This window comes from Lepisosteus oculatus, chromosome 3 (assembly GCF_040954835.1).
Source record: "Lepisosteus oculatus isolate fLepOcu1 chromosome 3, fLepOcu1.hap2, whole genome shotgun sequence".
Lineage (NCBI taxonomy): Eukaryota > Metazoa > Chordata > Actinopteri > Semionotiformes > Lepisosteidae > Lepisosteus > Lepisosteus oculatus.
This window is the reverse complement of record NC_090698.1, coordinates 30,722,443-30,747,883: the sequence shown is the minus strand read 5'-3', so window position 1 is coordinate 30,747,883 and position 25,441 is coordinate 30,722,443. Positions and strand designations below refer to the sequence as shown.

Below are 25,441 nucleotides of genomic sequence, written 5' to 3'. Positions count from 1 at the left end.
AGGACGCAAGAGCAAATCTCCTGGATAATATGCTAATGTTAGCATTAATATGTTTATTATGCATTAATATCTTATATATAAGGGTTAGCAGTGTGACTAGTTTGCCTGACAAATGAAGAGGCTCAGCAGTGAGACTGGCCAGGCCGAAGCTATGGGAGAGCAGGTGTGTATCTTTTGTGTGTGGCAATGGTGCTTGAGACAGTTTGTCTGTGTTATGAGCAAGCCAGTCTGTGTGGTTAGCGAATCGGTCTATGTAAATGAGCAGGCTCTGAATACGTAAGCATTTCAGGCATTTACTGAGCAGGAGACCGCTGGCTGTGTAAGTGTTGTTGTTGATGTACAGGAAACCAACATTCTGAGTAGACTGCAGCTTTCCCTGGAATGGGAGTAAAGTAAGATCTAGAAGAAGAATCTGGAACAGAAGAGGATCTGTTCAATAGTACTTAAAAGCCTGGGGTTCTGGAGGCATTCCAATGGAACAGGGCTGTCTGACTGCAAGGGCAATAGACTAATGAGTGAATGGAAGTCTTTTATGTAAAAAAAAAGGTCTCTGTGCAAGTAAAATAGAATCTGAATGAATAAGTAAGTCAGATTTTGGAATCCGGAGGAGATTTGTCTACAAGCACTTAATAGCAGCAAGTGGACCCAAATTTATGGATGACATCCAGATGGTGAAAGGGTCTGTCTAGCTGCTAATTCTCTGGCAGCATGTGAGGAAGTGGACCCTTAACTGAGCCCATGATGGATATACTATTCCAGCAACCAAGAGCCCTTTTTAATGTAGTCCTTTCTGTATAAGTACTCCTTACCTTAGTTTAAATGAGATAAGACCAAACTTTGGGATAAAAAAATGAAATGTGAAAGAGTGGTCTAAAAACATGTAAAACCGGAATGCAGAGAGGGAACACTATTAAATGGTCAGTACGATGAAAGCAATATGTTAGAACTATAAGCCACTGCTATAGGAGATAACTAATGTAATAAGTGATTCTACAATTTGTCTCAAGAAGAGTGGCAAAAATGAGTATATTAGGGGTATAGTGTTTTCCATAAACACAGGTAAGACAAAAAAAAGCTGTATAGCACTACATATCAAAAGATGCAGAGGTACAATAACCTTAAGCCTAAAACAATAAGCCTGCATGATATTAGTTAAGATAAAATGACAGTTTAAGTAAAATGAGCATGTAACAGACTACGAAATGCAGCCAACAGACATACCGTAAATGTTTTTGTGCAACAATGAGTACTGTATGATGTTCCAACACAGTTTTTGTGCTGCTGCAAGAAACCAATAAATGTTGGCTGGTTGCAAGTGCCTTCTTTTGACAGCATTGACAAGTTGGTCCCACAGGTGTTTTGGACATGCCATTGTTATTCCTTCTCTGCGTGGACTTATCTTGCAGAAATAAAAAAAAACTCTAGCTCAAGGATTATCTTTATGTATCTGAGCAGAAATGTTTCCCTCAGTCAACACCAATGACATTTGTGTTAAAAGAGATTCCTTCCCACATTACTTCTACTGTCTCACATGTTGCTGTAAACAATGCAATAGTCAGCATAACATCATCTATCAAGGGATAAACTTATAAACTACTGAAAAAATATCCTGAGGTTTATTAATATTCTAGAATAGGTAACCCCAACAACCAAGACACAAAGTTTTTTTGTAGACAAGTACAGTAGATAGTAATAAAAATGGACTCTATAAATATGGAGTGCGGTGTGAATGAAAAGTGCAATATCAAATACAATACTTCCAGGTCTAAATGGAATGTTATATTCAGAAGAGCTAAAGCAATTGGAAAATCTTTAGTCACTTCTTCACTTTTGATAGTGTACTATTAAAGTGTGAATAAACCACAGTGTGAATATTAAAAGTAGTTCTTAATATTTGTCAATATTTAAAACCATTAGATATAATTTGCAAAGCAGAAACATGTTCATTGCAAGATAATATTGAATGTGTTTTGTTATTCTACATCATCATCAATATTTAATACGGTTATCATTACCAAATCCCCAAATTCTTCATTTGTGAGAGATCTGATTTACATTGTTCGGGTGGTTCATAAAGTGGTGCAACACACACAAGAAACAATTACAATAAGTACAGTACTTACAAAAAGTAGGCCTAGATATATAATTCTTGTAGTCCTTCTTGTTATAAGAATTTAGCCTGATCCATTTCAGTCTATACATACACTGCAAATAGCAACAAAATATATGACCTACATCAACATAAGTTTATTTTCCTAACAATAAGGGGTGCTAAAAACCCCACAGAGTGCAACTAAAATAATTGAATACAAGGGAAGTATTGATGTCCTTCTTTTAAATCAAATATTTTATAAATGGAAAGAATAACATGACTCCCTTTATAACAACATTATCCCCACCATATGAGCTTCTACTGATTACCAATTATATAAAACTACCCTCAATAGAGCAGGCCAGCAGATGAAAAGGGGGCTTTATACTTGCTCTATGAATATTATCTCTATATAGACTCCCTGTGCATTACTACTGAAAACCTCCTGTGTAACACTATTTATCAATTATTTATTTGTAACATTATTTATTGGTTAACAATTAAAGTTATGCACTCCAAACTCCAAAACATGATATAAAGTGGCAGTTTGTGCTATGCAATGGTCATGTCCACGTATTTTATCCTAGTTGTAGCTTAACTCATGTGGAAATAAGATAGTAGTACTATTTTTTATGGTTAGACCCATTGGCTAGTTAGTGTTTGTTAGTAACACTGGAGTTTTATTACTGTGGTTATTGCTAGGAAAATTAAGTGAGATAACTGCTGATCGATAAGTGTTCATTCTCCTAGGCAAGGTAAATAAGAATTAATGTTTGGAAGGAAACAATTACTATTAGTACAGATTATAAATAAAGCTTGCATGTACATATATTTTTAGATAGGAAGAATATTTGCCTTATGGAAAAGTGATTAATCTTTTTCAGCACATCATTCTTCTGCGTTTAGTAATCTTAACATTCCAGCTCTGAAAATGAATTTACATTTTTTGCTATACAGTATGGAAATAGAGTGGCTTGAGGTATTGATTCATGGCAGAAATCTTCTCTGTGTTTATAATTCTCTCTATTAATAATAGAAACATTGTGCTTACATCTTCCAGATTTGCCAGTTTTGCTCTTAGCTCTCGTACAGCAGACTCCGATTTGTACTTCTTTTCCATGAGCTCTTTGTTAATACATTCCAGTTCTGCTGTTCTGCTTTCTAAATGCTGCACTGCTCTCTTATGAGCAAGTTCCATCTCCCTTTTCTGATGCTCATGTTGCTGTTGGCAATGAGACTGAATCTAGAGAAATTTCAAAGGAAAACACAGAAGTTCAGTCTATTAAAATCCTAGCATTAACAACATCTGAAATCATTCTCATTATATGTTAATGCATTCTATGGGTAAAAAAAAAACCAATGCATGCCTTCTTCTTCACAGCAATTGCACTGAAAACTGTCCAAGGTGTTTTCATTTAAAGCTTTCTTATTTATTATCAAATGAATCATTTATTCTTGAATTCTGAGCAGGAATACTGTGCTACTATTAGAAAATTTCTTCTTTTGCTTTTGCCTTAATTATAGACTTAAATTATTTAAGTTTGAATGGTTATGAATACAGATGTTTAATCAATGCTAGAAAACTTTATTCAAGCGCAGGAGAGCAAAACCACAGTCTGAAAACCTAGTGTTTTAATGAGATCACAACTGCTCAGTATTGTCTCAAATAAAAAGACTCAATGAAAAACAACATATGCTCATCTAAAATGTAAAATACAGATGTAAATGTATAAGAGTATCAAAATGTATTAATAGTTTTTTTTTAAAAAGCTTGAAAACAACCTCACCTGTAATGCTCTCTCTCTTTCGGCTGTGACATCTTGGTTGTGCCTGTTTGATAGCTCAGATGTTTGTAATGACCATGTATTCTGCATCTTCTCTAATTCTTTTGCTTTTTCAGCAAGTGTCTATGAAGAAGTTTCACAGTTTTAATATAAATCCTCAATTATAAGTTTTAAAGATTTAAAATTAATACTTTACCTGCTGTGTTACACTCAGTCGTTTAGACAGATCATCTTCTGTTTGTTTCAGCTTTTCTTCCAGATTATTCTTCTCAGTCTAAAATGTTTGAAATAAAATATCTACTTAAAATTGTAAGGTCTAATATGTTGTTTTGTTTTAGTGCATAACAAAACAGTACAAAAATACAATAAAAAAATACATTTATTGTAGCACAATTAGCATTTAATTACATGACAACAGCGCAGTCTTATTCTCATTTTGATTATTTTCTCATAGTTTGTTTGGGATGCAAGCTATTGGACATCTCCACTCTTTCAATAGTAGATTCTGCAAGATTCACTTTTATGAAAGCTCTGTAAATTCTTTGCGTGAGCAATAAGCATCTCCTAACAGAACCTGTAAGAGTTTACAAACCATGTTCCTTTCTAAAAGCTCCCAATAACTTTGGTTGTTTCCTAATTTTACAACTGACTTTAAAAAATAAATAAATCTGTTTTAGTTTATACTGAACCTTTAATCTTTGCAGACAGACAGCTAAATATTTCTTCACATCAGCATCGTTTCCTGGTAGCATCCTTAGTGAAAGATGAATCAGATGTTTGAAGGGGTTGGTTTCTATTACATTCAAGGCAGAAGGGTGTCTGTCTATGGCTGAGGAGGAAACTTCCAGCTGAAGCAAAAACCTTTAAAACATGCAGAAAGAATGGATTCATTTTTATTTAATATGAGAAAATACACTGCGTATTCATAAATTATTTCCACACTAAGACAAGGGTCCCTTTTGAGGGAGGAACCCTGTCCAAAAAAATACAGTATATCAACAGTCATCAAAAAATACAATTCTGAAATCCAACTATAAGAATTTTGCAGATAGATTTAGATATGTGAACATTTGTGTTACAGTATATTCATTACTTCAGCACTTCAAAATGTTCCCAGTATACGCAGTTACCTTTTTGGTATTAAATTAGCAGCATGCTAGCCTCTAAGGATGGAATCAGTGTCCCTCCAAGCCCTTACAATACCACCACAAAGACTTCTTTCCTTTGTCATTGGCTATTTATGTTTTGCACTGCAAAAACCATCCCCACATACCTAAAATTCAGATTGCTGGTTCCACTTCTGTCATTTCAACGAGTATAGTCAATGTCTTCAATGTCACAAATGGTAAGGTACTTCTTGGAGCTGCCTTCCCCATTGTCTAATTCTGCAGTTCAGTGATTTATTTTTTATTCTATCAGCCAAATTGAACACACAGCTTTTCTTGCTGCTTAATTTGTACATTACCCCTGTACTGGGCTGAGGGAGATAATTGAGCACAGTGGTATTGATAAGATATGCAATTCTGGTGTTTATGTAACCCATGCAATATAACAGACACCCACTACACACAGAACACTGAAAAGGTTAAGTAGAAAACCTTAAGGCAAAAGCAACACATCTCTGTTGCAAACAGCCATATTCATAAAAAGACTTAAATATCAATAACCTAAAATCACTGTGAAAAAACAGATACAAGCTGACTTTCCTGCATCTAGAATAAAGCTATTTCAGCCCTTCTTAAATTGTACAATTATGCTTCCTTATTCTTTCAGTTTACCCAGTCCCCATCATTCTTCAGTTGAGATTTCTTCCAGTTTTCCTGACAGCAAGTCTCTTGTTCCTTGAATAAAGACAGCAATAAGAGAAGTAACAAGAGGGTAGAGCTGTCATTTAACATGGCAATTATGCTTAGCTTACTACCTTAAAAGCATACAGCCCTATCTCTCTGCAGTCTTATTTAACAAGACATAAATGAGACACCAGTGCTGCTTGGTTTTAATTCCCACAAATTACTCATCTGGAGCTTATACTATAACCATTACAGCCAGCACCTAGGAAAATATAAGTTGTGATTATCAGAAATACACTGTCTGTACTTTAAGTAATAATTGCTGTACTCTCAAAATCTTAACAGCTTTTACTCCCTATAGATTAAATGCTGGAAATGGTCCCCAGGGAACACAACATCCCAGTATTAGAAAACTCAGCCTTTAGTGTTTATAGAAACTAAATATTGGCACTGGATGCTTCTTATTTACCAAAACAATTTAACAAGCAGATGAAACAACTTCCATAAAAAAGAGAAAGCAGTTTCAGTATACCCTTACAAACAGCACATACGTTACCTGGTACTACTGAATTAATTTCAAATAAGTCTTGCAATTGCAGGTCATGTTTCATCCTGAAGAACCACTGAACACTTTGCATGATATATGACATTCATTCTTCAAAGAAGCCCCATGACACACCAGATAAGGTGAAGTTGAAAATTAATTCACTATTTGAATTAAGAGGGGGAGTTAGTTAGACCAGACTGAGAATTCCCAAAATGGAATTAAGCCAACTACACTATAATGCAGTTGTAATACTACTACAAAATACTATATATAATATTAAATACTAGTCAGAATTCCCCATAATTTTCCCAAAATCTACATTGAGATGAGTGATTTTAAACAACTTCAAAATGTGAATATTCAAATGTCATTTCCAAGGCCATAGGCACTTGCCTTTACAAAAAATATTAAATTATATCAAAGTTCTATCTTGACATTATCTTCCATTCATCATTACAGGAAATGATACAGAAAAGCAAAAAAATGCATATATATTGGTGCTCTTCTGTGACTTATCTGTTATTGAATATTATGTGCGTCATGTGTGTATGTTTTTAGAAAATTGGAGATTCATTTAATATTTTACTATTTATGATTTTGATTAATTGATCATGTGACTGACCATAATACATGAGTGACTGCCGCATAAGCACTAAATTTTCTTAGTGAGAGAGCAGGATTGGCACAGCTAAAGAGGTGATTTAGCCTACTGAATGTTAAGGCTAGCTTAAATAAAAAAAGAAAAAAATATGTTCCACTTATTAAGCAAACAATCCTTTGTGTCATTAGTATCTTGGACAAAAATGCTCCCAACACTTGAGCCAAACCTCTCTTAGAGAAGGATCAAGGTTTTGTGTAGACCCCACTTGATGTATTCATAGCAGTTTGTGGGAAGGTCCAAGTGGTTTGGCTAGGTGTGTTTGGTCACTACAGGAGTCCACGTGTCACACCCTCCACTAATCGGAAACGGCCTCATTCTAATTCCACTTCAGTTCCAGGTAATTCTGGAAAAGACCATCACTCCAACTAATTAACCAGTTACAACACTTCCATAGTCACCTAACCTAGTACTTAAACACTCACTTCTCATCTCTCCTCACCCGGTGTTGGTCTCTCTACCTGAGCTTCTTACCTCGTTGTTTACTCACATCCTGTTCTATTGCATTTTGTGGTTCTTGATCACGGACTTTGACCTCGCCTTTGTCTCGCCCTTCAGATATTGCCGACCTTCTACTGGATCTCTTGGTTTTGGATACGGACTTCGACCTGGATCTCACCTTAGCTTAACCCCCTGAACTTCAGCCAAACTCCTACGGTGTGAAAGCACTGCACAGGGTCCATCCCTTTACTCAGCCTACTGCACCTGATTCACTTGTATTGAATCATGGAAATGTAACTGCATGGTGCAACACTGATCAGGTCTTTTGATTCCATCTGTACAGTACTCATGGAACACTAGTTTTTACATGAGATGGTAAAGTAACAGGTACATAATGGACACCATACTTACCAGACTTCAGCCCCAATGAACATTTGTCAGATGAGACAGGACAATGTGTGGTAACTGGTTAGTATGTCAGTGACCAGGCATGTAGTTTTTCAAGCTCTACCACAAAACAGGAATCAATCCCACAAGATAACATCTACAACCTAGTATAACAAATGTATTACAGATGCACAGTGGGCGGTTGCAGTAAGAAATAGGTTACTTTTAATACTTAATATATATTTTTATAAATATCAAAACACTGTATAATTATACTGGTCCTTTCATTTGGATATTCCTTCAAGTAAAAGGTATTTAATATATTAATACAATTAAAGGACCCCTTTACAGGTTACATGGTCAGAAAAACATGTAATCATATTTAGTTCATGCATTGTTTTTTCACAATTTTGTTTGATGTCTATGGGAATATGCAGTGTAGCATCTGATAAAGATAGTAGTTCTAGATGAGAAAGTCCAATTGTCCAAGAGAAACTCGAATCAGAGAAGTCCCCTTTAAATAAGAAAAAAAGTGTTAAACCCGTGCTTTCTGTGCTGAAAATGATATTGTTCATTATAACAAAATAGGGGGTGTGAATAAAAGAAAAAGGTAAAAATAATACCAAAATATCATATCAATGTCAGGTCATAACCCCAAACTCTAAAAGATTCCAGTTATACGTCCACTATTTGTAAGGTAATATCAATCAAATAACATTTTTCCTTTGTTTCCTACCACTGTGTGGTAGCAAAGTAATAATTAGGTAGCAAACCTAAAAAAATAATTAGAAAAATGTTCTATATTCAGTAGATAATCTGTGAGAAACAGTCATGTCTTTTACAGATATACCTGTAGAAGAACAGACTTCACCCTGTAAATGAGAAACAAATATTGATAAGTGGAGAACCGGTCTCTCATTCAATAGAAAATCCTCAGGACTCCCTAAACCACTGTTTTTCAAACTTTCAAGCAACCCACTTTGGTCAAACAGTTTATCCACATAAGAAAGCTAAATATAAAACTATTTGCATATGCAATCAGGTTTGTTTATCCCCAAAGCATTAGCATTAAAAATTTCACGTAAGTAAATCATATATTTTGTTATAAAAGTGCAATAGATAACAGATCTGTCACAGCAGCTCAGTCTCCTCACTAGGTGTTAGAATCAAGTCTTTCAGTAACTGGGATTTCAAACTCAAAGGGATTTTTTTACTCACCTCTTATCTCTTTTCTAAAAATGAAGGGCCAACAATTGTTAATCAGTGCAGCCAGAAGCAACTGACTAAGGCTTGTCAGATCAATAACAATTTCCTTAGCAAAATTATTTGTTTGGTTTTTTCAGTACACCTTAGCATTGTGGAATACACTGTAGTGTCACATAGTCTTGTTTGGAAAGCAATGATAATGATTCCCAGTTTAGAATCAAGGTGTCACCAGGTAAGACGGGGTTAAAAGCCATTTTTTATGAACTGGCAGGATGGTGACCATTTCACATTAAGGAAAAAAAAAATGTATTCCTCAATTCATACAAGCTACCAAGCACTCGACCTTTTGATGACCAACACAAGTCTTTGTGGAAGAGCTAGTGTGTGTACTATGATCATATAACAAAACAGAGACTCAAAAGGCTGTCCTTTGAATCGGTTTGCCTTTAATGAAATTCACAACTTCCGTTTTTTTCCTTCATTACTTCAAGGTTGGATGGAATTCCTTTTGATGCTTTCTGCCTTCTAAATCTATTTGACAAATCTGTTTTCAGTAATGTTCACCAGCCCATCACTTATTTAATTAAAATTTTATTGGATATCAAAGGAGCCCATGAAATTTACAAAAGACAAAAGTGATATGCTGATGCACATTATGATTAAGTAGACAATCAACAGAATTCTTTACAAATTGAAACCTATTTAGTACCTTAGCAGACACCCACCTTGAATAAATGAAGGTTGCTTGTCACAGTCAATATTTCATAAACAGACTGAGCAAGCAATGATACATGGTTTGAAAGATACCATTGTGGAGTTTAGAACATGAGCTTGCAATGACAACACGGTCAAAAATAAGACCAAGTTTTCAAACTTCTATCAAGATTTTAATTTCACCACCATCAACAGCAACAGTTAAGGCACCACTTTGTGACACCGATGATGGAAACCTATGAACATAATCCTCTGTCCTGTCACAGATTTTGAAACACATTTAAAAAGTTCTGTTGGACCTATCACCTTAAAAACAGAAAGACCCCTGTAAAGTTCATAAATGCAGCAGTAGCATCTGACTTGGTCTGCAAGTAAATCTGAATATCATCAGCATATTAGTGAAACCTAAATCAGTCATGGCAAATAGTGACCTATAGCCCAACATACAACATTAAATACTTTCTAAATAGTAAAGGTCTGAGCACAGAACCATGAGATATCACTAGATTCAAAACAGTCAGATTTTAAAACGTGACCCCATTAGTCAAATAGGAACCAAACAGATATAAGTACCAGTGATTCCTAGAATATGCTGAGAACATGATGTGTTCAAGGAAATTTCAGAAGCCATTAATGAGCTGAGCTATTTCTTAAGCTCTATTATTGTTGTTTTAATTTCAAGTACTACATTAAAAAACAAATCTCATGAATGTTGTCACAATTACTGATTTATCTATATAATGCTAAGATGCTGGAATTTCCATATACTATAAATATTCTGTTTCTGAAGGAACAATTAGTATACCTAAAAACTAAACATATAAAGTATAATGCTTTAACTTCAAGAATGTATTAGTAACTAATCTTTTCTACCAAATTTAGATATGGGCACAACACAAAATGAAACAAAAAAATGAGTGCATACCTTTAAAAATTGTGTTTCAAAATTGACTTAACTTTTGATTCAAACAGACCACAACCACATAATGCTCCCAAGATAAAAAAAATACTCTAAAGGTAGTCTGCATTTTTCATTTTAGTACACAGTCTTAACCCCACCACAGAAATTCATCGTGAATTGGATTGTCACAGTTGATGCAGAAGATCTAGCATCATGATTTCAGTCTTATCAATGTTTAACTACAAAAAAAATGTTGCACCCAAAGTTCAACAAATGGCAAATCCATTAAGGAATGTAAAGTAGGACTGTCAATTTTTAAAGCAGTGTCAATCATTTCTGTGTTGAGTTGGTTTGAGAAAAATATATCAAGTATCATCAGCATCACACTATTTAACATGCATAGCCTCATAAAAAAAAATTATCACTAAGTAGTATATACACTAAGAGTCCAAAAAAACTAGGATAGAGAAAAGCTTTGAGCCAGAAACTCAAAATAACAACCTTGACAGTTGGATACTGCTGTAGACATCCATTCTCTGATGTCCAAAGTGGATTGAAGATTGAAATAAAATGGTTAACTAGAAATGGTTATTTAATTGTAGTACTATAAATTTTCCCAATTACACATGTTGCAAGTGCGACGGCAGCAATTTTAATATTTAAAGGCATAATTTAATAATCCGTGACTTATTTATAAATTCTGACACCAACAAACAAAGCTAAAAAAAAACAGGAAAAAATTAGAATGGCCAAAATGTACTGCATATCTGAACCTTGTTACCTAAAGCACAAACCCTAATCCTATGGAAAGTTCCTATATAGCAGCCTTTGTGGGTTGGCAATAAATCAATTTGTTAATTTGTAAAAACTGGAAACAATTTGTGATGTGTTGATCAGGTAATTTCTATAATTGGATATCATCTGGGAGAAATCTGAAGATCCTTGTGCCCTAAAGACGTAGAGTTCCCTTTACTGAACACATTACTTGCTTAACTAAGTAATACAAGTGTTGCTATTTAAAAAAAAAACATGAATTGGGGTAACCTATTAGTAACTGGATTGGGACTCTCAGAATTTGGGCTGTACACCACTGTCCTTAACTCACTGCTCTTCCTGGTGTCCTAGGATCTACATGTATTAAGCTGGATCCGCTGCGGGACATAGTACAGCAAGGACACATTCATACACTAAAGCAATATTATGAGCAATTATGAAAATACAATAAAATGGTTTTGGCTTTAGAAATGTATATTAGTGAGACAGACTTTATTGACACTCATCAATGCAATGTGTTCTGTATACTGAATCACAAGCTACCACATTTTCAACGCAATACTTCATACAATATAATAAATCATGTAAAGAGAATATTATATTCTGTGACAATTGAACAGCTTTCTTCTTTTATTGCAATTAACATAAACAATTATTATATGTGAGCAACAGAAATAAGTAAGATTTCTACCAATCACACTGCCTAAGTGTTACTGTAATTAATACAATTAACTCCAAAAGGAAGAATCAATATTTTCTGTTTCTCTATAGGTGCACTAATGTACTTTCAAGAAAACTACATCGTGAATTGTCTTTTTTACCATTTGAATTTATGTAGTTTCAGAGCTGGAGTTGTCAAAGATCCTAACAGCAATAAACGAGGATTCTATGAAGATTAAGAGTCGGAATTCTTGCTTAATCTGAAAAGCTGCATCAAGTACAAAATAAGTGGAATAAACCACCTGAAAAATATATAGTTAGGAAAGAAGTAGACAAACTAAGATCTTCAGAGCCAAATGATGTCTCAGAGATAAAGAAACTGTATTCAAAAAAAGAATGATGGTACTGGATCAATAAAAACAAAAGCTTCTAGCATTATTTTGTCATAAGTTACATCCTCCGAACCTGACATGAGTAAGCAGTTGCCAACGGCTTATCTTTGAAAAAGACTTAAAATGAATTCCACATCCATTTAGAGCTAACAATTCCCTATAAAAATGACTTTAACTTGCAACTCCAGTTCACTAGCTAGCACATCATGAGCATTAAAATTGGAAGTTACATGCTCACAAAGTAAATTGGGAAGAACTGTGGGCGGATTACAAATTATAAAGGTAGCAAATGTGGTAGCATGGAGTTAAAAAATTTACACATATCCAAGACAATACAAACAGACACAGATATCTGATCATGTCATTATATCCCTGGTGAGAAGAATTTGCAAATGTAAAAAATATGTACTGTATCTGTATGGATTGATCTCTATGATAAATGAGAGGTGAAAATATATATATTTTTTCAAATTCCTGTTAATTTTCTGGAAAAAAAACCCACCTTGGTATCTCCTTCACTTGTTCCAAGATGCATTGTTCTATCAGTTCTATAAACCGCTGTGGAAATGCGGAGAACTCTATCAGCAACCCTTGCTGGCATTTTAGGCTATAATACAAACAAAGCATGATACAAATTTAAAGATTAATATGATGGAAAATAAACAGAACCCTACAAGATCACTCATTCACTTGGGAAAACACTTCACATTGAATGAAGGGGAGGTTTCATAACTTATGTTCTGCTTCATACCTTGCAATAAATATTAATCAGCATCAAAACAGATACATCATGTTGAAAGTGAAAACATTTTTTACTTTCTTACACTTGTTTTAACAGTAGTTTTCTGAACAAGAATCACCAATTAAACACAAATCATAGAAGGGGAATGATACACATAGCTGACAAGTTATTTTCTTTTTCAAATTAAAGGAACATTCAAAACTGTTCAAATGTATACTGCAAATTGAAAACCATCTCAAGTCATAGAATTAAGTAACTAATTCCCTGCTATCTGTACATTTGTTGCTGACAACACTAGTAGAGTCAGAAACCAGAAAGTCAATATCCACATTGAAGTTTCCCACTCCAGGACAAAATACCATGTCCAAATGTCTAGGCTTGGGCCTGCCAGTGCTGTAATGCTTACACAGAATGTCACCAAACTATACTACATTTGGTGAAGATTCCTAAAATGTGGCCCTGGAGATGTTCATCTGGGCTCCCACGGAGAAGGATAGTGCTTCCTTAACACACCTACATGACTACATAGTATAATAGGTTGTATAACATTATTGAAGGGGATACCCGTTACAACACCCTGTAATGTAACAGAATGCACTGACAGAGGTACTCAAACTTTTTTTGTCCTTAGCCTATATATACAGTATATAAAACTACAGAAATATCAAATTAAGTGACATACTGTTAAATGCATAGTTCAAAATTACCTTTGAAAGTCATCTTCACTAATTGTGAGGTTATACAGGAAAAAGGGATCGGAGTCATCTGTGAGACGAATAACTAAATCCTGTCAAAATAAATTTAGTTTAAGGAATGTGTAAATCGTTGGGACCATAAACAGTATTGAATTCAGGATATTCAGAAAATGTAAAACTGATACTTATGGAAAAGGTTTCTGACATTAATCAGTTACATGAACATGAGCAGCCCTTAAAGTTAGTCTTAAAACAATAGAGCGTGATGCTAACCAAGGTATTGATCAACTACAAATGTCTACATTTAAAGGGAAGCCACAAAGTACTGTAGTTACCATCTGGCAAATCTGGCAAATAGCATAGCTGCTTATGTTTATTTTAGGATGAAGATCTTTGGGGAAAAAAAGAATGGTTAATTGAAATTCAAATATATTATATATATATAAGGCTAGAGTGTTATTCTCTATTCAAGAATGGAACTCAATAAATTAAGCAATTTAGCCTCAACTAAAAAATGAAATCCTTAAAAAGCATCATACCTTTTTGTGGAGGGGACTGGAAGCACTCCAGGCTTCTACGGTCAGTCTAATACTTGCTCTCCTAATTTAAGAGAAAGAAATCTGCTTCATAAACATTTTGCAGAAACATTCAAGAAACATTAAATGGGTATCACTAGCTTGCTTCCAGAGTCCAGTTACGATTGTGTTCATGTGGACTTTTATTTGTACCGTCTCTAGAGTTACAAATTTCCATTTATATATGACTATTGCAATATTAATTGAGGGCACTATTTTATTGTATAAAATCATGTCTGTAAAAAATGTTTGGGACAGCACAATGGCATGCCAGTAAGTGCTGCTATGTTACAACTTCTTATGAAGTTCGCATGTTCTCCTAAAGCTTGTGTGGTATTTTGCCGAATGAGCTGGTTTTCTCACACCTTTCAAAGACATTCTATCTAGGTTAACTGCCGTCTTTAAATAAATACGTGTATTGGCACTGGGCAGGAATATATTTGTCCTGCTTTGTGTGTTGTCTCACCTTGACCCATGTGCGTGTAGGATAGGCTTCAAGTGTCTGTGACTGTTACTAGGAATAAGCAGCTTTCAGATGATGGATGAAATGTTTGAGATGAAATGTTATACAAAACTAAACAATGATTTGACTGGTATCCTTTTTGCAGAAATAAAAAAAATAAAAACACTCTTACTAATGACAATTGATACAAAACCCCAGTAATAGCATGCTCTTGGAATACAGGGGGGCTCTTATAACAACATTGCTGGTTTATATTTTATTTGTGTCACGAGCTGACTGAGCCTCTTCAATTAGTGGAACACTTGCAAGATTATCTGGAATTCCTCATCTAGCCATTCATCAGCAGCTGGCACTGAAAGGGGAACCTCCACTTTTCATTCCCAGGAATCATTATTTCCTGGCCCATTTTGATACATTTATATGAAGCTCTCCATGCCAGACGGGGGTAGTAGAGAAGGCATGGAGTGCTCCTGTTGGCAAAGGGCAATCAAAATTTGTTGCAATAGGCTTCTGTTGGAACTCTGCAATTTTATTTTGTGGGTCCCTAAGTGGAATCTCAGGAGGGTCTGGGTTAAAAATCAAAATTATAAAACCAATTACCCACTAAAATTAATATAGCAGTTTAGCCAATTATAATACTCACAGAGATTTAGCCAGTCTAGTTTGTCCTTTACATAGAGATTGTGTTGCCTTTCAGTTTCAATTGAATTTTATGTTTGGATAAAATTAAGAACAATATACTTGTTTTAAATTTCATTTTGAGAGCCTGCCTTTTGAAAGTATGACTTCTATTAGACCTTCAAAGTCAGAACGTACCTAGAACGTCAAGGACAGTTCTGATTACTCCTCTAAAACGGAAGATGGTGGTGGCAGTATTAAAAAAGATCTCATACTGTAGGTTACTTGTTTATAAAGCTTGTGTTAAACCTAAAACATTCCAATATAAGATCCAAAATATCCAAATCCAATGGACTTAATTTATATATAGATCCCAAATCAAAACACAAAAAATTGGCAAAATATAAGTCAGAAATACATATGATACAAGGACACTGTTGAAATGAAAATATTGCAGGTTGTGCTTAAGTTGTGCTTGAGGTCAGCTCCAGCTCAGCTCAATTTGAGACTACTCTTTGGGACCTCTAAGCAAAGCTAACAATTTAAAAATAATTGTCAACATGGTGACTGCTTCTTTATGATGACTACTTGCTTTGCTCATTATGTGTGTGTACCTAAAAAGACATTATGCAGAGCCTTGAATATTGCTGTGCTGGTGTTTTCAGGCAGAAATTGAATGGGATTGATGTGGGATAGATTTGCCTTTCAAAGTGGCATGCTCAAACATTCAACAACACATTGTCTCAGAAATGAGGAGAAAATGGGTGAAAAAATTGAAAACAATGGACTCCTAAATATAGCTAATACTATATGTAGCTACTAGTTTGAACAAAAAAGTACTTTGATGTACTGCACACAATCTTACCTTTTTCGTTTTTGTTTAAGCCAAGTGTTTAAATAATGTTGTTATGGAAATAGTGGGACTTCAACTTTAAATATGATTACTACTACACCTTTATATACAACAAACCCACTAACTGAACTCCTTCTGAGAATATGCATTCAAATCATTGATATCATCTACGATTACTCTAAAATTGTAAAATATTACAATTTTGAGGCCCCAATCAGGGACAGCTACTGTAAACTCGAGTCCTTTATGGCCCTGCATGCCACAAATCTTTTTAAATAGCTACATATACAGTACATTTCAGACTATTTTGGTGTTGCAAATAAAATAAAATATCAATCACAGATCCTGGCCTTTTATGAAGACATATAAATTGAACACAGTGTTTTGTTATCTCAAGGAACAATACTATTCAAATTGTTCCACAAAAGTATCTACTGTACCTACTATTTTAACCCTAAAAAACATTGTACTCACTAACTAGCCCAATTAGCTACTATACATTCTCGAATACTTTGTCTTCACCCTTTCTCGGTATATCTTGATAATATTTTTATTTTAGATTTCAATTTCTATGTTGTAGTATTTTATATTTCTAAAAATAGTTAAATTGAATAAGAAGCAGCCATAAAGCCATCATCCCCATTATCATTATAATAATTAATAAATTGCAAGGAAAATATATGTACATGTGCACAAAGCAATAAGTACAGAATAAGTATTTAAAGCCGAGGTCCTGTCTTCCTTTTCAGTACATTTTGGCATTTGCTATTTATCGATCCAATAACCTTGGCTACTGAATTCTGAAATCTATAGTACATAACAGTCACTCTGAACACTAGTACAAAGCAGCAGATCAAGGCGACACGACCCATTATACATAAACTAATTTATTTTTGCCAAGAGTATAAAATGAATAGTATTTCCCTTTTGTTTGTTTAGTTATCTATGCCTGTGTCAGTTATGAAATTTTAATCGTGAAAGGTCATTTGTAGAGTACTGCAGTAAAAAGGACAAAATTACAGTAATGAATTTCTGCATAGATTAAAAAAGTATTTTAAAAACTGCAGTAGCAGAAATTAAGTTCTACAAAAGTCTAGATTACGTCTAGGGTTTGGGAAAGCATTCTCCAATTGAATCCTATAACAAAATATTAGATGGAATATCATCAATGCACAACCTCTTCACTTAACCGAATGAACATATTAAGTGGATACAGCTGACTGCTACACATCACAGATTAATGTTTTTTATGATGAAAAGTGTTTGCAGTAAAATGATTTAACAATCTAAAAAATATTTTGGTTCTGCCTTCTTTTAGAAAAGTATTGACTATTTGATAAAACACTCTAATCTCTCAAACACACGACTACAAATACTGTCACAATTACTATGCCACCAGGGAAATCTTACTCAAACACAACTAAGGAGGGGGAAAACGCAAAAATTGACCTGTTATGGTGTCATTTATTGCAAGCTTTTATCATTATTTCTGCAAACACCCATACAACTGTAATCACAGCTGCATCCAATCTTGGCACTGCTACACAACTATAGCAGTTGTTTTTCAAACCTCAGTCATTCCCCAGAGCATATTAATGCTGGTTGCAATCATTTTTCCACATAGTTTTAATTACTGAGCAGCAAGCAGGGTTGGAAGGCAATTATACTCTTTCCAAAGCTGACGAGAACTGTGAAGTTACAGATGTTTCATTATATTTAATGATCATTTTTGGTTCATTTTATTCCTTGCTCACAGCTCATGTGGTGAATTCTAAGATAAAAAAAACATGACATCACTTTATTTAACACAATTAAGTTGAACAAATCCACATGGGATGACTGGGGTATCTACATTCAGTTGACCAAAAAAAATCAAAATCCAATTGCTTTCCATGAATACTCTTTTGATATCACCTCTCAATGAAGCACATTCTTCAAAGATGCCAGACAACACTTGTAACCCTATTTAGGGTGAACTATTCTACTAAAACTAAATTTCACGGTACTGCAGTGACCCCAGGCAAAGTGTAACAGACAAAAAAGGCTATTACTACTTAACTATGAAAAAGTAGAAATGATTTTTTTTTATTATTAACTGCTTGCTTATTTCTGTAACATTATAATTTATTAAAAATGTTATAATTTAATAAAGGGCTAGTACTTTTTATGTTTAATACTAAATAAACACCTCTATTTGTCTTCAAGATTAAAATTAAAAACGTAAAAGCTTTGCCATGCCTGCAAGTAAGTCATGTTACTGCAGTTAATAATAGGTAACCAGCTGGCCTGGTACAGTGTTGGTACAGTAAAGTTTTCGATACCTCAAGTGAAATGGTTTTGGAAGAACCTCGGTTTAATTAGTGAACTCAGAGTTGATGTTTTAGGTAGTAGGTGTATATAATTGCCTGGGTTATATAAATGGCAATCATAGCAGGTTTCAGAATACCCAGACCAACTGGTTTGTATTTGGTCCATAAATATGTAGTTTGGAATCACAAACCTTCAGTACATACTACCGAAGAAAAATCTCTTATTATACGTGGTCACAGTTTGTATTGTTTCTTCGGAAGGCTAGGGTTCGGCAAAAGATTGAATAAGCGTTTTAGAAAAGCACAGATTTTACTGTTACTTTTGAATATACTACGAAGTTTCACACAATCATAAAAACTCGCAACATCTAGATAGTAATTAACGTTTTTAGGTCCAAATTAAAAACATAAATTAGAATTATAAGTTTGTCTTCTGTAGTATACATAGATATACATATATGATATACATATTTAAGTTATATAATTGTATTCCAAATAAATTTACTGTGACCTACATTGAAAATAACATTATCAGGGTGATTCAGTAATATAAATAAATATGTGATTTAATATTGTTTTCCAAGTATAGAAAAATATGTCCGATTAACAACTCTCTCAAAGACTTTCAAACTAGTACTAACTGAAATGAAAATATTTGTTGACTCACCTGTCCTCACAGTCTTTGCATTTTATTATTAGGTTGACAACCTTACAAAAAAGTTCCTCTGCCATTGTCATTTTAATCAGTTTTAAATATGTTACAAACGCTTGGAAGTGAGGCGTTAGACGTGTTCAGTTTGTATGCAGTTGTATTGCATTCTTGTTCCTCTTTGTGCCTCTCGAGACCCTCATTCCCTACACCTGCCTTGACGAAAGCCAGTTTCACGTAGATGATTAGCATAAAGATACGCAAAGCTGAATTGTTTTATTTTTTACGAATTATTTTACAAATAATTTTGGTCTATACGTCAAAGTATCTTGATCCAATTTGTTTAGTTTGCTGCACATTTTATGCAACAGAACAGTCACTTATATCACCTGCAGGCATACCTACAATAACTTGTGGCATGGGCGTGCCACTATATTTAGTATAGCGCTAAATATCGCAAGGTTCGCGCTTCCTTCCCGCCTGCAGTGATCAAGCTTCTTCATTGGAATTCAGTTTTAAAGTACAGTAACTGTATAGCATACCGCAAGTGTTGCCATTTAAACAGAGCGTTTTTAATCTGTTTTTTTAGGAAATTTTAGAAATTATTTCCATTTAAATTGCTTAGGGAAATCGACAAACAACAATTAATACCTTAGTACATTTTATTTCATTGTTTGGAAATAAGTAAAATAGATAACTAACAGTGCACAAAATATATCCTTCAAATTTTATTTTTTAACATCGTGCATTGAGAACTAGGTACTGCCGTGGATAAAAAAAAAAGTGATAACATATTGTTAAATGTTGTTAACGGCTATCTGATTTAATTTTTATATGTTGAATTATTGCAAACAGGAAATGCTATGCTATACAGTATATATATTATGAAACCTAATATTCTTTATTACTAACATATTCTTTTTAGAATTTTTGCTGTATTTACTGCTAGTAATGATTAGTATTTCTAGTCATTGCATGTTATTAATAATAATAATAATAATAATAATAATAATGTACAACTGAATCTTGTGTGCATAAGTTGAGAAGATAAAGTTTATTGTTCAAAGCTCTTTCTTGCCAAAAGGACTCATTGCTATTTCTAATGGCAGTTTGTACCTGCTATGAAATATCCCCTTCAGACTCACTGAGATAACACTAAAGTGGTCCCTCCCTGTTATTTCCAATGATCAGTGAGGTGGGTGAATCTCTCAGCCACACACTGCCTTACAGTTCTCCACTCACTTTAGCACACTAACATGTAGAACAATTAAAAGAAGCACGAGCAGTTTATTAGTCCTTCAGTTTTTTCATTTCAACATGTAGTCATGGCTGCTACACTGTCAACACATGAGATGTCTCTTTTGAACTTTCTGTCCCAAAGCTCTTATCAGTCATAGCCAAGGGACTTACTTTTTTAGCCATTACCCAGTAAAGTCAGTTCTCAGGCAGCTTTTCCAACTCTTCAGCTTCTTTAAGTATCACATCTTTGAAGATACATAGTTGTGCGTTTAAATCTGACAGCAAGAAGCACTTCTTACTTCTAGGGTTGTGGGAGTATAGAACAAGTTACCCAGCCATATTTATAAAGCTGAAATTTTAGTTACTCTCAAGTAATTACTGCATCAATTGCATCAATTAGCTGCTAGCTACCAAATTGGCTAGATGGTCCAAAATGCCATTGCCTTTTTATGTTCTTATGTCCATATATGACCTCCTGGATATCCTGTCCACTGGGGTGTACAGCAGTGTTGGTGTTCCCTCTGCAGCACTGCAGGCTTAGTCTTCAGGTCTGGCCTCCTTCCCCTTTCTGTGTGTCTTTCCCAAGTGGAAAGCACAGGCCTCCAATTTCAGTTGATCCCCCCAGTTATTTCAGGCCAATGATACACCTGTCTCAGCCCCCTACCAAACAGATGCGATGGATCTCCATATGCCCACTCACCTAAACCTGCAACAGGCCCCTATGCAGTATGGTATGTAGCTGCCCATCTCAGTCTTCAGATGAGCTCTCATTTTTGTTAACTTCATTCACTGGTAGAGGCAAGGTACTGTTTGTGAGCAAGGTTGGATGTGTTAGGGAGATGGTGAAACTGCTGTTAATGAGTGCCCTGACAACACATGGGCCATTGCAAGCTGTTCAACTAGCAATCCAACAACCACATTTTCCTGTAGTCCTTTTGTTACAGGGGAGGATGGGCTTCTGGAGTAACTAATACTCCCATCTTAAAATTGCATTTTGTATGTTTTCCTGTATTGGTACTGGATGCAGAAGCAGGGGTCAGTATTTTGGCTCTCCTTTTCACCATCTTAAATGCATAAAACTTGTCTTTCTCTATCCATGCAGGGTACATGGTATATCTATGTGGAATTGATCTTTATGCTTTTATGTACTTGTACCTGTGGAATCACAGGTTTGATTTAACAGCAAATTACAAATCCAGAACTTGATGTTAGGTTTTAATTAAGTAAAAGGAAGAAATTCCCAGTAAACATAAATTAATCAAGTACCTGGTTTACAATTTGTAATTGGCAGGTCGCCTGGGGTTTAGATTTCATCTTGGCCTTAATTAGATTTGGTAATTTTCTTTTTCATGAATTAGTAAGGATCCAAAATGTAAAACTGGGATCCTTCTACTTATTTAGTCTTAATGGATATGGTTTATATGTCAACCACGCTTTACTGTGCTCTAATAAAGTGTAGTAGATTGAGTTTATATTAATTTCTCTCCTATCACCATATTACTATAAAGTGTATGACTGAAATTTGCCATAAACATTTTTACTGTACAAAAAGCATCACAGTTGAATTTAAAGGTAAAATATTTAGTTGTATTCATGCCAAACAATAGCCTACATCCATGTACATTTTTAATGTATTAAAAATAGAAATCATAAGACAGATTAAAGATTTATATTTCTTGCTTAAGTAGAGGTGTATCAATGCTGTATTCTTCAATGTATAATACTGTTGTTTAGAGGAAACCCACAAGGTCAAAAAGAGGGTAATCAATTAGGCACAACAAAAATAGCAAACTTAGTTTACATGCAAATCCATGTATTAAGCCAATATAAAAAATAGAACATTCCCATATGGCTTCTAATCCTTAGACAGAATTAACAGAGAAGCATGATTTTTTCCTTTAATTTTAACTAATATATTTTTTATATAGTTTACCATATATTTTATATTGTAAAATTGTACTTATGTTTATTATATTTGTATGTATAATGAGGAATCACAATTTAGCACAAGAGTTCTCTATTGTTCTCTTTTTACCAGAGTTTAATATAAATTTAAATCACATCATTTTAGAAATAGTTCAAGTAAGTAGATGCATCAGTATGTGTAGGCTGCAAAGGAACAAGTAAAGGTTGATTCAATGCTGAAAACAGAAGAAAAGAAACACAATGTTTTGGCTGTGACACACCCGAAAAAGGCTCAACAGCCAAATCATTTTGTTTCTTTTCTTCTCTTTTCAGCCTGGAATAAACATTTACTTGTTCCTTATTTTAGAAATGCCAGTGTTTAAAAAATGTTATAAAATATGTCAAATGAAAAACTAATATTATTTTGCAGAAGCTTTTTTCATACTCCAAGGGATAGGAATGTAATCATTTAGGCATTTATCCTAAGTTTTGTGCAGTACCAAATGCTTTCGTCTATGGCAAGCAATAGGGATCAAATTGTCAATTGTTATAAAAATAGATAAGCTGATGATTTTTGTCAAATATGTGATCTCTTTGTAGTAATTACCTTATCACTGGGGGTATTACAGATGTGGTTAAACTTTACTTTGTAAAGAATGCACACATTGAAAGTAAAAACCATTCAATCCTTTTAGAATGAGCAGTGGGTGTGGTAAGTAAATATTTACTTGCAGGTCAATGTACAGTGCCTTGCGAAAGTATTCGGCCCCCTTGAACTTTTCAACCTTTTGCCACATTTCAGGCTTCAAACATAAAGATATAAATTTTTTATTTTATGTGAAGAATCACCAAGAAGTGGGACACAATTGTGAAGTGGAACGAAATCTATTGGATTTTTGAAACTTTTTTAACTAATAAAAAAATGAAAAGTGGGGCGTGCAAAATTATTCGGCCCCCTTGCGTTAATACTTTGTAGAGCCACCTTTTGCTGCGATTACAGCTGCAAGTCGCTTGGGGTATGTCTCTATCAGTTTTGCACATCGAGGGACTGAAATTCTTCCCCATTCTTCCTTGCAAAACAGCTCGAGCTCAGTGAGGTTGGATGGAGAGCGTTTGTGAACAGCAGTTTTCAGCTCTTTTCACAGATTCTCGATTGGATTCAGGTCTGGACTTTGACTTGGCCATTCAAACACCTGGATACGTTTATTTGTGAACCATTCCTTTGTAGATTTTGCTGTATGTTTGGGATCATTGTCTTGTTGGAAGATAAATCTCCGTCCCAGTTTCAGGTCTTTTGCAGACTCCAACAGGTTTTCATCCAGAATGGTCCTGTATTTGGCTGCATCCATCTTCCCCTCAATTTTAACCATCTTCCCTGTCCCTGCTGAAGAAAAGCAGGCCCAAACCATGATCCTGCCACCACCATGTTTGACAGTGGGGATGGTGTGTTGAGGGTGATGAGCTGTGTTGCTTTTACGCCAAACATATCGTTTTGCATTGTGGCCAAAAAGTTCGATTTTGGTTTCATCTGACCAGAGCACCTTCTTCCACATGTTTGGGGTGTCTCCCAGGTGGCTTGTGGCAAACTTTAGACGAGACTTTTTATGGATATCTTTGAGAAATGGCTTTCTTCTTGCCACTCTTCCATAAAGGCCAGATTTGTGCAGTGTAAGACTGATTGTTGTCCTATGGACAGACTCTCCCACCTCAGCTGTAGTTCTCTGCAGTTCATCCAGAGTGATCATGGGCCTCTTGGCTGCATCTCTGATCAGTCTTCTCCTTGTCTGAGCTGAAAGTTTAGAGGGACGGCCAGGTCTTGGTAGATTTGCAGTGGTCTGATACTCCTTCCATTTCAAGATGATCGCTTGCACAGTGCTCCTTGGGATGTTTGAAGCTTGGGAAATCTTTTTGTATCCAAATCCGGCTTTAAACTTCTCCACAACAGTATTACGGACCTGCCTGGTGTGTTCCTTGGTCTTCATGATGCTCTCTGCGCTTTCAACAGAACCTTGAGACTATCACAGAGCAGGTGCATTTATACAGAGACTTGATTACACACAGGTGGATTCTATTTATCACCATCAGTCATTTAGGACAACATTGGATCATTCAGAGATCCTCGCTGAACTTCTGGAGTGAGTTTGCTGCACTGAAAGTAAAGGGGACGAATAATTTTGCACGCCCCACTTTTCATTTTTTTATTAGTTAAAAAAGTTTCAAAAATCCAATAGATTTCGTTCCACTTCACAATTGTGTCCCACTTGTTGGTGATTCTTCACATAAAATAAAAAATTTATATCTTTATGTTTGAAGCCTGAAATGTGGCAAAAGGTTGAAAAGTTCAAGGGGGCCGAATACTTTCGCAAGGCACTGTATGTTCTTGGCACCCAATAAATGAAGGGTGTGTCATTTGAAATCAGTGTTTCAGTGAGTCTTTTGTGTTATAAACCAACAGTTAAGCATGTTGTTACTTAACAGAGCTCTAATTTGACTTTTAGGCCTTTTCCTGATACTGCAAAGAAAAAATAAAAAACTAAAATATCTTGATTGCATAAGTTTTCACCCCTTTCTTAAGATAAACAAAAATTGGTTCAGATACACAATATTACATCTACAAAATACACAGTTTATTTTCCTCTGTTATTCACTGAAACAGAGTGTGCATCCAATAAAGTGTTTTTTTTATTATTATTTCAGAATAAATACATGTGTACACTGTCTGTTTAAAGTCCCTCTCTCTGTTAGGTAGTGAATTTCTGGAAAAGGCTGCTATAATGCCATTAATGCATTTCAGTCCTTTCAAAAGCAACTCCACAATAAATCTGTAGAAAAGAACAAGTCAGGGGAAGGATGTAAAATAATTCAAAGACACTGAATGTGAGTAAGGTGAAGTTAATTATGAAAAACCAGAAACTGTATTGTCACCCAGACCATACCTACTGTAGGTCAGGCTATCTCTCTAAACTGAGCAGCTGGGAAAGAAGGAAACTACTTAGGGATACCACTGTGAATGAATGGGCAAAACTGAAAGTGTTACATTTTTCAAA

At 34.8% G+C, this 25,441-nt stretch overlaps 1 protein-coding gene across 3 annotated transcripts in view; it reads right to left on the bottom strand.

The window, feature by feature from the left end:
• LOC102688897 (spindle assembly abnormal protein 6 homolog) overlaps positions 1-19,659 on the bottom strand; it is a 40,459-nt gene extending 20,800 nt beyond the window's left edge. The window contains exons 1-8 of one of the 3 annotated variants that reach the window (XM_069187122.1): positions 19,269-19,659; positions 14,323-14,383; positions 13,796-13,875; positions 12,849-12,953; positions 4,566-4,737; positions 4,073-4,150; positions 3,880-3,999; positions 3,144-3,335 (exon numbers count right to left, since the gene is read on the bottom strand). In XM_069187122.1, coding sequence (XP_069043223.1) covers positions 3,144-3,335; positions 3,880-3,999; positions 4,073-4,150; positions 4,566-4,737; positions 12,849-12,953; positions 13,796-13,875; positions 14,323-14,383; positions 19,269-19,339 — 879 coding nt within the window. In that variant the 5' untranslated portion in view covers positions 19,340-19,659. Of the gene's footprint in view, positions 1-3,143; positions 3,336-3,879; positions 4,000-4,072; positions 4,151-4,565; positions 4,738-5,654; positions 6,506-12,848; positions 12,954-13,795; positions 13,876-14,322; positions 14,384-19,268 lie in introns of those variants that run through there. The other 2 variants (XM_006627066.3, XM_069187123.1) reach the window with 2 other exon arrangements.
• Positions 19,660-25,441: the final 5,782 nt, after the last annotated feature.